At 39.2% G+C, this 15,053-nt stretch overlaps 1 protein-coding gene across 1 annotated transcript in view; it reads right to left on the reverse strand.

The window, feature by feature from the left end:
* Positions 1-15,053, reverse strand: part of TNNI3K (TNNI3 interacting kinase) — a 335,099-nt gene that overhangs the window by 114,057 nt on the left and 205,989 nt on the right. Inside the window, exons 18-20 of the mRNA XM_052637003.1 lie at positions 8,581-8,633; positions 8,047-8,099; positions 3,889-4,021 (exon numbers count right to left, since the gene is read on the reverse strand). Coding sequence (XP_052492963.1) covers positions 3,889-4,021; positions 8,047-8,099; positions 8,581-8,633 — 239 coding nt within the window. The remainder of the gene's footprint in view (positions 1-3,888; positions 4,022-8,046; positions 8,100-8,580; positions 8,634-15,053) is intronic.

A 15,053-nucleotide genomic window follows, 5' to 3' on the forward strand; every position in this document is an offset into this window, starting at 1 on the left:
TCTTTTAACTTCATGGCTGCAATCACTGTCTGCAGTGAATTTGCAGCCCAAGAAAACAAAGTCTGTCTCTGTTTCCATTTTTTCCCCATCTATTTGCCATGAAGTGATGGGACCAGATGTCATGATCTTAGTTTTTTGAATGCTGAGTTTTAACCCAGCTTATTCATTGTTCTCTTTCACTTTCAGCAAGAGGCTCTTCAGTTTCTCTTCACTTTCTGCCATTAGGGTGGTATCATCTGCGTTTCTGAAGTTATTGATATTTCTCCCAGAAATTTTGATTCCAGCTTGTTATTCATCCAGTTGGACATTTCTCACCAAATGGTCCATACCAAAATCAGATTGATTATGTTCTTTGCAGCTGAAGATGAGGAAGCTCTATACAGTCAGCAAAAACAAGACCTGGAGCTGAAACTGTGGCTTAGATCCTGCGCTCCTTATTGCAAATTTGAAGAAAGTAGAGAAACCAGCATACTATTCAGGTATGACCTAAATCAAATCCCTTATGATTACATAGTGGAAGTGGTAAATAGATTCAAGGGATTAGATCTGATAGAGTGCCTGAACAACTATGGACAGAGGTTCATAACATTGTATAGGAGTCAGTGATCAAAATCATCCCAAAGAAAAAGAAATTCAAGAAGGTAAAGTGGTTGTCCGAGGAGGCTCTCAAATAGCTGAGGAAAGAAGAGAAATGAAAAGCAAGGGAGAAAGGGAAAGATATACTCAACTGAATGCAGAGTTGCAGAGAATAGCAAGAAGAGATAAGAAGGCTTTTTGTCAATGCAAAATACAAAGAAGTAAGGAAAAACAATAGAATGGGAAAGACCAGAGATCTCTTCAAGAAAACTGGAGATATCAAGGGAAATTTTCATGTGAGGATGGGCATGACAAAGGACAGAAATAGTAAGGACCTAACAGAGGTAGAAGACATTATGAAGAGGTGGCAAGAATACAGAGAAGAACTGTACAAAAAAGGGCTAAATGACCTAGATAACCACGATGGTGTGGTCACTCACCTAGAGCCAGACATCCTGGAGTGTGAAGTCAAGTGGGCCATAGGAAGCATTACTACAAACAAAGCTAGTAAAGGTGATGGAATTCCAGCCGAGTTATTTCAAATCCTAAAGGATGATGCTTTTAAAGTACTGCAGTCAACATGCCAGCATATTTGGAAAACTCAGCAGTGGTCACAGGGTCATTCCAATACCAAAGAATGGCAATTCAAAGAATGTTCAAACTACTGGACAACTGCACTCATTTTGCATGTTAGTAAGTTAATGCTAAAAATCCTTCAAGCTAGGCTTCAATAGTACATGTACTAAGAACTTTCAGATGTATAACCTGGGTTTAGAAAAGGCAGAGAAACCAGAGATCAAATTACCTACATTCGTTGCATCATAGAGAATGCAAGGGAATTCCAGAAAAAATATCTACTTCTGTTTCATTGACTATTCTGAAGCCTGTGACTGTCTCACACACACACACACACACACACACACACACACACATATCAACACAATGGAATATTACACAGGAATGTGAAAGAATAAATAACTGATAAATGTACTAACATGATTCCATTTATTTGACATTCTGGAAAAGGCAAACTTACAGGGACATAATTCAGATCAGTGATTACTAGGGGCTGGAGGTATGAAAGGTGAATTGATTCCAAAGAGGCATGGGGGAACTTTCAAAGTATTGGAACTACTGTTTATCATGATTGTAGTTGTGATTATACAGCTGTATATAGTTGTTAAAACTCCTTGCATTATTAGCCTAAAATGGTAACTTTTACTATATTATAACTTTTAGTATAAGTTGAGATATAACATATCTCAACTTATACTATATAAATTAAACATAATTTTTAAATTTGACAGTTGCAATAATTTAAATGACGAAGATGGTGGCTTGAGCTAGGATGGTGGAAGATGATGATAAGTAGTGGATAAGTCTAAGATGTTCTTAGGATGTAAAATCCACAGGAAGAGGTGAACGGATTGATACAGGAGATGAGAAGGGAGACATGTGCAGTGAAAGTTGCTCAGTTATGTCAGACTCTTTGTGACGCTATGAACTATACAGTCTATGGAATTCTCTAGGCCAGAATACTGGAGTAGGTAGCCTTTCTCTTCTCCAGGGGATCTTCCCAACCCCAGGATCAAACTCAGGTCTCCCACATTGCAGGCAGATACTTTACCAGTTGAGCCACAAGGGAAGCCCAAGAGAAGCACAAGGGAAGAACAAGGGAAGCTCTGATAAAAATACTAAAATATGTCTAGAATTACAGTGGATTTTTTAATATACTCATAAATCTTACCAGAAATCATATTCTAAGTGGTAGAGAGATGATAACAGATCAGAAAAAGAAATAAACAGCAATTCTTATCCAGTTCAAAATAGAGTCCTCTTATCCACACTATAATAAGGGCCAGATCCCATCATTTAAAACTATGAAAGCATATAGAGAAAAATTAGGACAATTATGTACAGAGCATATAATTTGTGAAAAGCTCTTGGTTAGACAGTATGCAGAGTGTAATTAAAGACCATATGGTTATTAGGAGGAAAATACCTTGAAAAGACAGTATGAGATATGGCTATTACTTTGCACATGAGTACTAATAAGTATTGTGATCCTGGTTAAGACTTTGAACTTGTGTGAATACCCACATTTGTAAGGTATGTCTTTCCCTAACATCCCTTTCGACTTGATCCTTGTGACATATTTGTGCTTCCCTGGTGGCTCAGACAGTAAAGAATCTGCCTGCAATGAGGGGGACCTGGGTTTGATCCCTGGGTTGGGAAGATCATCTGGGGGAGGGCATGTCAACCCACTTAAGTCTTCTTGCCTGGAGAATCCCCATGGACAGAGGAGCCTGGCAGGCTGCAGTCCATGGGGTTGCAAAGAGTTCGGACACAACTGAGTAATATTCACTTCACCTCTGACATATTCTGATAGGGTGACCACTTAAAGAGCTTACACTATAGTTCATTATAAAATTTCTTTATGATTTAATTTGAAAACTACTTTTGAATCATGGTAAGTTTTGGGGATGCAAAGTCAAGGGGTTTTTAGACTCATGGTGAATACAAGTAAGTAAACAATGTGACCAGACAAAAAGAGCAGAGCAAATAAAATAGAGAGAAATGCAAATCAAATTTACTTCAAATATTTGTACATTTTTCCCTGTGATTAGATTCCCTACCTCCATCTTCTGCAGTTACACAGAGTATAATGTATATTATCAAATATAATCAACAACAAAATTATAGGCTCACTCACAAAGTCCCAATTTTCAAATGCATCTATATATATAAAACAAAATTAGAAAAAGCCATTCTCCTTTGATAAGGTGAGACAAGCCGAAGCAGACCTGACAGATAGCTTTTATGTGTTGTTGCTTTCAGCTCACCTTTATATGCACACCAAAAAGGCACTTCTAAATCAAATCTCAAAAAGTAAATATGGCGTTATTTACATTATTTGTACCCACATTCCACTTGGCCATCGTCATCTGCTTGTTTTATTAACAACAGATAAATCAAAACCTTAAGCTTTAATAATAAAATATACCTACGCTTCTGTGTGTCTATGTCCAAAATCATATAGTTATAGGCCAGTAAGTCTTCTGGATTGGGCACATACCTTTGCCAATCCACCAAGAACTGTCATTTTTGGGGAACAATGTTTCTTGAATTTGTGAAAATACAGAGAACTCTGGAAATCAGAGAAATCTTTTTTTTTCCACCCCCTGGCTGCACCCTGCAGCTTGTGGGATCTTAATTCTCCAAGTAGGGCCCTCGGCAGTGAAAGCATACATTCCTGACTACTGGACCACCAGGGAATTCCCTCAGAGAAGCCTTAACTGCGGCATGGCTTACCTGGCTTGAGATGAGCGAAGGGAATTTCTCCAGTGAGAAGTTCCCACAGACACAGAGCATAGCTGAAGACGTCGGCTTTGATTGTGTAGCGTGTACACTGTGTGAACACCTCAGGAGCCATCCAGCGGAGGTTCTGCGGGTCAAGAAACATTCATAAGTCATTGACCAAGTGTTTAGTTCTTCTACTGCAGGACCATGTTCTTCTTAGCGAGGATTTGTTAAGTATTCTATGTTCTCAAAAATATAAACGTAAAGTAACATCAATACTGCCCTCAATATGTGCAATAATAAACTGGCACATTTACACAGAAATGTTTACTGCTTTTAGTTTTAGTTTTAGTTTAGAAATGTTTACTGCTTTTAGTTTTTCAAAGGGTATTTTTTCAATCATTGGGAGATCATGCAATCCATAATTCTTCCAAATATACTGCAACAATATTAATTGCCAAGTAAAATGGTGAGCACAGCAGCGGTACTGTTTTGCTTATCTCTGAGTATCTTTCCCCTGGAAGCCTTGCAAGCTTCTGAACAGCCATCCATGGATTCATCCAAGAACTCTATGCCTCCCTGGGTGTGAATCATGCACTCTGGGGGGAAGCATCTCTCCTTTAGAGCTTCAGGTTGTAATTTAGGAAGTCACTAAATTAGATCAATAAATAGTGCCCTGATGACTGAGGAGAGAAAGGGTCTCAGGGGAGTGCCCAGAATATTCACTGAAGGAGATGTCTCAGTGGCGGAATCAGGTCTGTCATATCTCCTTTGTTTGCCCAGTGGTGTTATTTCTAAATGCTGTTTGTGCAATATTCCTGAAAGCAAGCCCATAAATCATGACAAGTTTCTCCGTACAAAGTTCTACCCTCATGTTTTGATAGCATCATTTACATTCTTTTTATTTGCAATTGTATATTTTTTCATTTTTAAATATAAGTTTCCATTACGGGATGCAATTGCATAAATTTGGTTTATGTGTGGTTTAGGAAAAAGAATACTAGAGGTAGGGAAGGAAAATTCTAGTCCTGGGCCTACTATCAACTATTTGGGTGGTTCTGAGAAAGTCTCCGATGCTTCTTGGATCTGAGATTCCTCAAGGGTAACACAGGAGGCAGGCCCTTCTAGCTCTAAAATCTCGTGGCTTCATAATCATATCAATGAACTTCGCCAAATACCTTCTGTCTTTGTATTTCCCCTGAAAGAAACTAGTATTCTCTTCTTACTCTTGGTGATATTCTGTGTGTAGTGCTACCTGCTGATAATTCTTTTGAAGTGTCTACATTATTTTGAAGTCATGCATAATTGCAGCTTTCCAAGAATGTCTTTATTTCAATTATGGTGCTTATATGCAATCCTTCCACATGAGCTTTCACATTCCAAGTAGCCTCCAATTATATAGCAGATTATGAGTTTTGTCACAACAATGCATCAGCAGGAGTAAGCATACAGTATGCCCATTTTTTTCACAGGGGGTAATAGAGTAATTAGCAAACTTATATGAGGCCACATAACTAGTAAGAAATAAAATAACCTTCAAAATAAATCTTGACTAGGGCTGTGCTTAAAGACTCCACTCCTAGGATAGAAGAATGTTACTTGCTTTGCAGAAATTCAATTCAATTTCATTCAACAAAATAATATTTAACCAGAGTCTCCACTAGCTACATTTTAGAATCTCCTGGGGAAACTTTTAAAAGATACATGTACTCAAGATGAACCCTGGGACAATGAGATCAGAATTTCTTGGGGCTGGATTCAGGTTGAATGCTTTTACAAAAGTTTTCAAAGTGATTTCAATGTGCAGCCACGGTTGAGGTCCACTGAGTTAGCTATCTCTATGTCAAAGATGCCAGATAAGATCTGTATGTCCTGTCAAAAAAAGGACCCACTCTTCCCTCCTCTCTCGTATCTTACCATACTTCTCCTTTCTTACTCCACTTCAGTCAATCTGGCCTTGAACACACAAAGGACTCTCCTGCTGCAGGACATTTGCGCTTACTGTCCCCTCTTCTACGCTGCTCTCCTCTTATGGATAACTCCCACATAGGTCTCTTATCAAATGCTATCTTTCTATTTCACTCATCTAAATGACACCCTCTATCACGTTCCATTCATCTGCTCTGCTTTGTCTTTTTCTTCATAACACTTATCACCACCTGATATATACTTTACTAATTTGTTCAATGTTTATCTTCTTCCATTAAAATATTAGCCCCATAAACACAAGAATTTTGCTTTGTTCATGGTAATAATCCCAGGTCCTTGAAAATGTCTGACACTTAGTAGGTATTCCATAAATGTCTGTTGAATGAATGGAATTTAACTGGGGAAACCAGCATGCTTAATCCTTAATCCATGATGTGGTTCCTGCCTTCCTCTTTAACTCCTCTCTCACTGTGTCTTCTCACACAGGGCATGGCAACAATGCCAAGCTATTTAAAGTCCCCAAGGAAAGCTGGTGTTTCTCCTTCCCCTGTGCCTTTGCTCATGTGTTCATTCTGTTTGAACTGATTTATTCCTGTTCATTCTGCCTGAGCTCCCATGAGGCTTTGCCACATCTCTGTCATTGAATGTCCATACTGCCTTCACCCTTACTTGCACATGGATTTTCCCACTACAAAATGAGTTACTTGAGATCAAAGACAAGCTCTTATTCACATTTTGTATTCCTGGCCCTTGTACAATGCCTGACACATTGTAGACCCTTCAGAAATATTTGTCCAGTGAGTAAGAGTACTACCTAGCAGTGTGAAAAAAGTGCTACAAAAGCACAGACAGAAAAGTGTGTGGGGAGGAGGTCGAAGGGGCAGTTTACAGGATGGAAGGTACTTAAAATGGGTAAACTTTTCTTGGCCATGCAAGATAATTAGACTTTCTTGAGGTGAGATGCAATGAAAGGTTTTTGGGCAGAGAATATGACCCTGGGAGAGTCATAAATCTGTGAAAGTGAATAAAATATTTGGGGAATAGCCAGATGGCTTGTATGTATGTTGCAAGAGGCATAGGGGACTTGAGAAAATGTTTAGTGGGAAATGAACTCGTAGAAGAGTCTTGGATTCAGACTGGGGGGAGAGTGTTATAACATTTTAATGTTTCCTAGGTGGTGCTAGAGGTAAAGAATCTGCCTGCCAAAGCAGGAGATGCAAGAGAAGTGAGTTTAATCCCTGGATCAGGAAGATTCCCTGGAGGAGGAAATGGCACCCCACTCCAGTATTCTTGCCTGGAAAATTCCATGGACAGAAGAGCCTGTGGATTATAGTCCATGTGGTCGCACAGTCAGACAGGACTGAATGTGTACACACGCATACAACATTGTAAGAAGCATCATTGACGATTTACAGGAAGAAGTGAATTGTCAGAACACAACACTTGGCTGATGTTGCAAAGAATGAACTGGAGGGGAGGACTGGAATTAAAAGCCTAGAACAATGGTCCAGAAAAGAGATGGGGAAGACCTGAACTGAGGCAGCGGTAAATGAAAGTTTGGGATAAACTAGAAAAGAAGAGAAATAGAAACAAACATAAAAAGTGATTGAGCAGTGTATAAGCAGAAGCAGGAAAAGGAAGGAACAGAAAATTAGCCCAAGCTTGGGTAATTAAATAACACAGCTAGCTCAGAAAGAGAAGTACACTCCTTCATGGGGAGGGGAGAGGGAAAAGCAGATAATGAATCTAAATGCAGACATTTCAAGTGTAATTTATGTTTGCTTCAGATGTTATAATTTATATTTTTCTTAAACATTAACGCTTGACTGTATCACCTATCACCTTACAATGTTAAAATGGAAAACTATAAATTGTTAATAGATGCAGGTAAACTATGGACTTTATGGTTAGCTATTAAATTTTAACTCTACCACTTAATAAGGAGATCTAAACATGAAAGTCAATTATCCATGCCTGCCATGTACTTTTCAATTAGATTTGAAACAAATTCTGTTACTTTTTCTGTAACATTTTTCAAATATATATCTAATCTATTTCTCTAACAGAGCTTTGAAATAGTTCTTTTGGGGGCTTACTAAAAATAAAAACATAAAACATTATCCTGCCTCTGGGACAATGACATTTCTTCCAGTTAAAGCTGCTTTCGTCTCCTTTTCTCTCATGCTGAGTTTACACATTCTAATTGTTTCATAATTATAGGGAACATGAGCAGCAACAAACCCCAGGTTGTTTTGTCATGTTGTCTTCATCCAGAGACTGCAGAAATCTTGATTCTGGGGAAAAGAGAAAACAAATTCATGTCAAAGGAAATATTTTAAAACCAAGGTCAAAGATCATAGCTAAAAGTTTGAAACCCCAAGGAAACCTCTGTCTTATTTAAATTTTTACTTCCATTTTTTTTTAGCTGAGGATATAAAAGAGGAAAAGCTGAAAAGAAATGACATATTTTTTAAATTCATTGAAAATTTTTGAAATTTATTTGTTTTTAATTGGAGGATAATTGCTTTACAATATTGTGTTGGTTTCTGCCATACAACAACATGAATCAGCCATAGGTACACACATGTCACCTCCCTCTTGCTAATTGAAAACTTTTTCCAGTACCCCTCCATGATAACTTGAAATGTGAATAATTTAGAGAAATATAGCTGTCAGGGTGATATCCATTTCCAGGTTTATCATATAATATCTCCACCAATGAGGAAGGAAGAAAGAAACTGATGTCACTGGGGGCATTATTCATAGAAATCTCACCTCCGAAATCTGCCACCACAGCATGCCCATCCTCGTAGAGAAGAATATTGTGACTGTAAAAAAATAAAAAGTAGATTTTGAGTAAAGCTTACTATTTTCAGTCTGAATGGTCTCTCAAGGAAGAGGATGACAATCATCATTTGTTTAACCTGGAGGTTAAACAACTCCCCAAAAGTTAACAGACATCTCAGTTTGGTGACTCTGATTTTCTGAGTTTGCTTATTTGTAAGAAATGTTTATATAATGTGATCATCTTATATCTGACTTTGAAAGTATTCAAAGTATTTTACTTTAGGTAAACCTTCTAAACTTCTCAAAGACCCATTAGCTGAAGATAAGTTTTCCAGCTCTTTGAAGTTCAGTTGCTAACAAAATTTGGTTACAGGCAATAGTAAAACGTATCTGTGAGCATATCAGAGTCAGAGTAAGTGAACAAGTTTGCTAGAACTCTCGGTACAAGGGCAGTTCAAGGCAGGACCTGACATGAATACAGGAAAAGGACTCTTTATGGAAAATGTCTTGGTCAATATGTTCTAGCTGGTATCCTAGGAAAAAGAAGTGTTTTTAAGGCCTGTGAAATGAGGCCAGTTAAAGCACTTTTTAAGCTCTTGGAGAGGAAAGCACAGAAAGGTCTTCAAAGTCTCCTTTCCAAACTAGAATTCAAGCTAGAACAAGGCTGTCCTTTTCAAGAAGTAAACCAAGGTTGGGACAGTTTAACTAGAGGCCATTTCTCTCACAAGTTGGTGAATTGAGTTGTGAGATCTCTTATGGAAGAACATATTGTGACCCAAGATGGTCTTTGAGTGTTTCTTATTGAATGCCTTTCTTTATGCTCACTTCATGTTTAGCTTCTAAATGAGTCATTTCAGCATTAGGAGATAACCCACTTTTAGTGGGTTATCTTTTAGTGCACATAGGCCATACAACATTAATTTATCTGCTCTTTCTTTCATTGTTTTGCTTCATGATCGAAAAAGGAAAATCTTTTAGTCTGAATAACTCCAGTATGATATTGAACCATTTATATAAGTGCTTTCAGGTACTGAGTTAAACATTATAAGAAAGTTAGCTTTGAACTTCTCTTGTATCATAAATGAATTTTACTTTTATGGTATATACTTAATTCTCTTTTAAACTAGCAAAAATCTAGAATGTGTTCAAGCTTTTTTTTTTTTTTTGGCCTGGAAGAGACCAGTGTAGAAGTAATGTTGCTGCCAAGTCACTTCAGTCGTGTCTGACTCTGTGCGATCCCATAGACGGCAGCCCACCAGGCTCCCCTATCCCTGGGATTCTCTAGGCAAGAATACTGGAGTGGGTTGCCATTTCCTTCTTCAATGCATGAAAGTGAAAAGCCAAAGTGAAGTCACTCAGTCGTGTCCAACTCTTCGCGACCCGGTGGACTGCAGCCCACCAGGCTCCTCCGTCCATGGGATTTTCCAGGCAAGAGGACTGGAGTGGGCTGCCATTGCCTTCTCCAGAAGTAATGTTAATTAATTGCTAATTTGTAACACATAATAAGTGAGCACATGCTCAGTTGCTCATTCATGTCCAACTCTCTGTGACCTCCTGGACTGGACTGTAGCCTGCCAGGCTCCTCTGTTCATGGGATTTTCTAGACAAGAATATTGGAGTGGGTTGCCATCTCCATCTCCTGGGGATCTTCTTGACCCAGGGATAGAACCCCTGTCTCCTGTGTCTCTTGCTTTGGCAGACAGATTTTTATATCACTGCCACCTGGGAAGCCCAGAGAAGTAAGAGGATGTCAAAATGAAAAGCCCCCTGAGATGTTATCTTTAATTGTAAATTGCCAATTAATACATTCTGTGAGAATGACACTGTCAAGATAAAGAACTCTCCAGTATCAGGAGCTCTCTGGAAGTTTAAAGGCAACAAGAAGAATGCATCAAAAATGCTGTACCACTAGATTACTTCAAGAATTTAGGTGAGTTATTATACCACAGTCCCTTAATCTGTCAAAAGATAATGAGGGTCACAGTTCATAGATATCATTAAAACATGCTAAACATGAATTACCAATTGAATTAAATGATTATATGTATAGTATCGTATCCATTAATTTAATTTTAATTCAAATTAATAATGTAGAACTATGGTTATCAAAATATTTGGCAGCATATTCGCAATACAAAATACAGATATCTAAATAAAGTTGCCTTAGTTGAACACTGGAAAAAGCTGACAGAAACCCTACTTAATCTTCACCTGTTTCAAAATCACGGTCCTTGAGGCAACAGCTTAAAATTTTGGAAGTTGTGTGGGCATGCCTGTTAAGTCACTTCAGCTGTGTCAGACTCTTTGCAATCCTATGGATGGTAATCCACCAAGCTCCTCTGTCCATGAGAAGTGTTGGGCATATTTTGTTTATTCATTTGTGTGTTTAAATTTCTTCTAAATATTTTATGTTACTAAGAATAAGGGTGATAATGCCAGGTAACTGGAATTGGGGGTAGTTTAGCATAATTATGGAGAAGGAAATGGCAACCAACTCCAGTGTTCTTGCCTGGAGAATCCCAGGGACGGGGGAGCCTGGTGGGCTGCTGTCCATGGGGTCGCACAGAGTCGGACACAACTGAAGTGACTTAGCAGCAGCAGCAGCATAATTTTAGTCTTCAAGCAAAAGAAATGGCTCCTGGTGGCTCAGTAGTAAAGAATCCATCTGCAATGCAGGAGACACAGGTCCAGTTCCTGGGTTGGGAAGATCTCCTGCAGAAGGAAATGTCTACCCATTCCAGTATTCTTGCCTGGAAAATCCCATAGACAGAGGAGCTTGATCGGGTACAGTCTATGGGGTTGCAAGGAATCAGACACAGCTGAAGTGACTAAACAACAGCAAAAGAAATGAATTTGATCACTGGGCTGCCCTGTTCCTCCTGGTATGAGGGGCAGGATGTCTCAGGATACAGGGATCATGCTCATAGTCGTAACTACAGCATTTTTAGCATGTGCTTATTTTTGGCATGCTGCTTACACTCCTTATCACATTTGAGTATACACATAAATGTTTTTTAAACAAATAAAAGAAACTTAAACTAGAAAGTCACAAGTTTGGTAGCATAAAGATCATATTAGTTAATAGGTAAGTACTTATTGAATTGTGGTTGTTTAGATACTAAGTTGTGTCTCACTCTTTGCGACCCCATTAACTGCATCACGCCAGGCTTCCTTGACCTTCACTATCTCCTGGAGTTTACTCAGATTCATGTCTGCTGAGTTGATGATGCCATCCAACCACCTCATCTGCTGTCACCCTTTCCCTCCTCCCCTCAATCTTTCTCAGCATCAAAGTCTTTTGTAATGAGTTGGTTCCTTGAATCAGGTGGCCAAAGTACTGGAGGTTCAGCTTCAGCATCAGTCCTTCCAGTTAATATTCAGGGTTTCTTTCCTTTAGGATTGACTGGTTTCTCAAGAGTCTTCTCCAGAGCCACAGCTCAAAAGCATCAATTCTTCCATGCTCAGTCTTCTTCCTGGTCCAACACTCATATCTATGCATGGCTACTGGGAAAATCATAGCTTTGACTATACAGATCTTTGCTGACAAAGTTATGTCTTTGCTTTTTAATATGCTGTCTAGGTTTGTCATAGGTTTTCTTCAAAGGAGCAAGCATCTTTCAATTTTGTGGCTACAATCGCCTTCTGCAATGATTTTGGAGCCTAAGAAAAGAAAATCTCTCATTGTTTCCACTTTTCCCCATCTATTTTCTATGAAATGCTGGAACAGGATGCCACGATCTTCATTTTTTGAATATTGAGCTTTAAGTCAGCTTTTTCACTCTCCTCTTTAACCCTCATTGAGAGGTTCTTTGTTTCCTCTTCATTTTTTTGCGATTAGAGTGGTAATATCTAAATAACTGAGGTGGTTGATATTTCTCTCAGAAATCTTTATTCTAGCTTGTGAGTCTTCCAGCCCAGCATTTCCAATGAAATGATGCATATAAGTGAAATAAGCAGGGTGACAATATATAGCCTTGATGTACTCCTTTTATGATTTTGAAATAGTCCACTGTTTCATGTCCAGTTCTAAGTGTTGTTTCTTATCCTGCATACATATTTATCAGGAGACACGTAATGTGATCTGGTATTCCCATCTATTTAAGACTTTTCCACAGATTGCTGTGATCCAAACAGTAAAAGGATTTAGTGTAGTAAATGAAGCAGAGTAGATATTTTTCTGGAATTCTCTATTTTTCTATAATCCAATGGATGTTGGCAATTTGATCTCTGTTTCCTCTGCCTTTTCTACACCCAGTTTGTACATCTGAAAGTTCCTGGTTCACATACTGCTGAAGCCTAACTTGAAGGATGTTGAGCATATTCTTACTAGCAGGGGAAACGAGCACAACTATACGGGTGCTGTTCAGTCGCTCAGATTGTCTCACTGTGACTCCACGGACTGCAGCATGCCTGGCTTCCCTGTCCTTCACCGTCTTCCGGAGCTTGTTCAAACTCATGTCCATTGAGTTGTAAATGCCATCCAACCATTTCATCCTCTGTCATCCCCTTCTCCTTCTACACTCAGTCTTTCCCAGCATCAGGGTCTTTTACAATGAGTCTGAACTTCTCATCAGGTGGCCAAAGTATTGGAGTTTCCGCTTCAGCATGAGTCCTTCCAGTGAATATTCAGGACTGATTTCCTTTAGGATGGACTGGTTGGATCTCCTTACAGTCCAAGGGATTCTCAAGAGTCTTCTCCAACACCACAGTTCAAAAGCATCAATTATTCGGTGCTCAGCTTTCTTTATAGTCCAACTCTCATATCCATACATGACTACTGGAAAAAAACATAGCCTAGACTAGATGGACCTTTGTTGGCAAAGTAATGTCTCTGTTTTTCAATATGTGTCTAGGTTGGTCATAGCTTTTCTTCCAAGGGTCTTTTAATTTCATGGCTGCAGTCACCATCTGCAGTGATTTTCATTTCAGTTCAGTCGCTCAGTCGTGTCCGACTCTTTGCGACCCCATGAATTGCAGCACGCCAGGCCTCCCTGTCCATTACCAACTCCCAGAGTTCACTCCGACTCATGTCCATTGAGTTAGTGATGCCATCCAGCCATCTCATCCTCTGTCGTCCCCTTCTCCTCCTGCCCTGAATCCCTCCCAGCATCAGAGTCTTTTCCAATAAGTCAACTCTTCGCATGAGGTGGCCAAAGTACTGGAGTTTCAGCTTTAGCATCATTCCCTCCAAAGAAATCCCAGGGCTGATCTCCTTCAGAATGGACTGGTTGGATCTCCTTGCAGTCCAAGGGACTCTCAAGAGTCTTCTCCAACACCACAGTTCAAAAGCATCAATTCTTCGGTGCTCAGCCTTCTTCACAGTCCAACTCTCACATCCATACATGACCATAGGCAGTGATTTTGGAGCCCCCCAAAATAAAATCTGCCACTGTTTCTATTGTTTTCCCATCTATTTGCCATGAAGTGATGGGACCAGGTGCAATGATCTTAGTTTTCTGAATGTTGAGTTTTAACCCAACTTTTTCACTCTCCTCTTTCACTTTCATCAAGAGGCTCTTTAGTTTTTCACTTTCTGCCATAACGGTGGTATCATCTGCATATCTGACGTTATTGATATTACTCCCGGCGATCTGATTCCAGCTTGTGCTTCTTCCAGCTCAACACTTCCCATGATGTACTCTGCATATAAGTTAAATAATCAGGGTGACAATATGCAGCCTTGATGTACTACTTTTCCTGTTTGGAACAAGTTGTTGTTCCATGTCCAGTTTCAACTGTTGCTTCCTGACCTGCATACAGATTTCTCAAGAGGCAGGTCAGGTGGTCTGGTATTCCCATCTCTTTCAGAATTTTCCACAGTTTATTGTGATCCACACAGTCAAAGGCTTTGGCATAGTCAATAAAGCAGAAATAGATGTTCTTCTGGAACTCTCCTGTTTTTTTGATGATCCAATGGAAGTTGGCAATTTGATCTCTGGTTCCTCTGCCTTTTCTAAAACCAGCTTGAAGATCTGGAAGTTCGTGGTTCACATACTGTTGAAGCCTGGCTTGGAGAATTTTAAGCATTACTTTGCTAGTATGTGAGATGAGTGCAATTTTGAACATTCTTTGGCATTGCCTTTCTTTGGGACTGGAATCAAAATTGACCTTTACCAGTCCTGTGGTCACTGCTGAGTTTTCCAAATTTGCTGGCATATTGAGTGTAGCACTTTCACAGCATCAGCTTTTAGGATTTGAAATAGCTCAACTGGAATTCAATCAACTCCACTAGCTTTATTCATGGCGATGCTTTCTACAGCCCACTTGACTTCACATTCCAGGATGTCTGGCTTTAGGTGTGTGATCACACCATCATGATTATCTGAGTCGTGAAGATCTTTTTTGTATAGTTCTTCTGTGTATTCTTGCCACCTCTTCTTAATATCTTCTGCTTCTGTTAGGTCTATACAATTTCTGTCCTTTGTGGTGCCCATCTTTGCATTAAATGTTCCCTTAATATC

This window comes from Budorcas taxicolor, chromosome 3 (genome assembly GCF_023091745.1).
Source record: "Budorcas taxicolor isolate Tak-1 chromosome 3, Takin1.1, whole genome shotgun sequence".
In the NCBI taxonomy this organism is placed as follows: Eukaryota; Metazoa; Chordata; class Mammalia; order Artiodactyla; family Bovidae; genus Budorcas; species Budorcas taxicolor.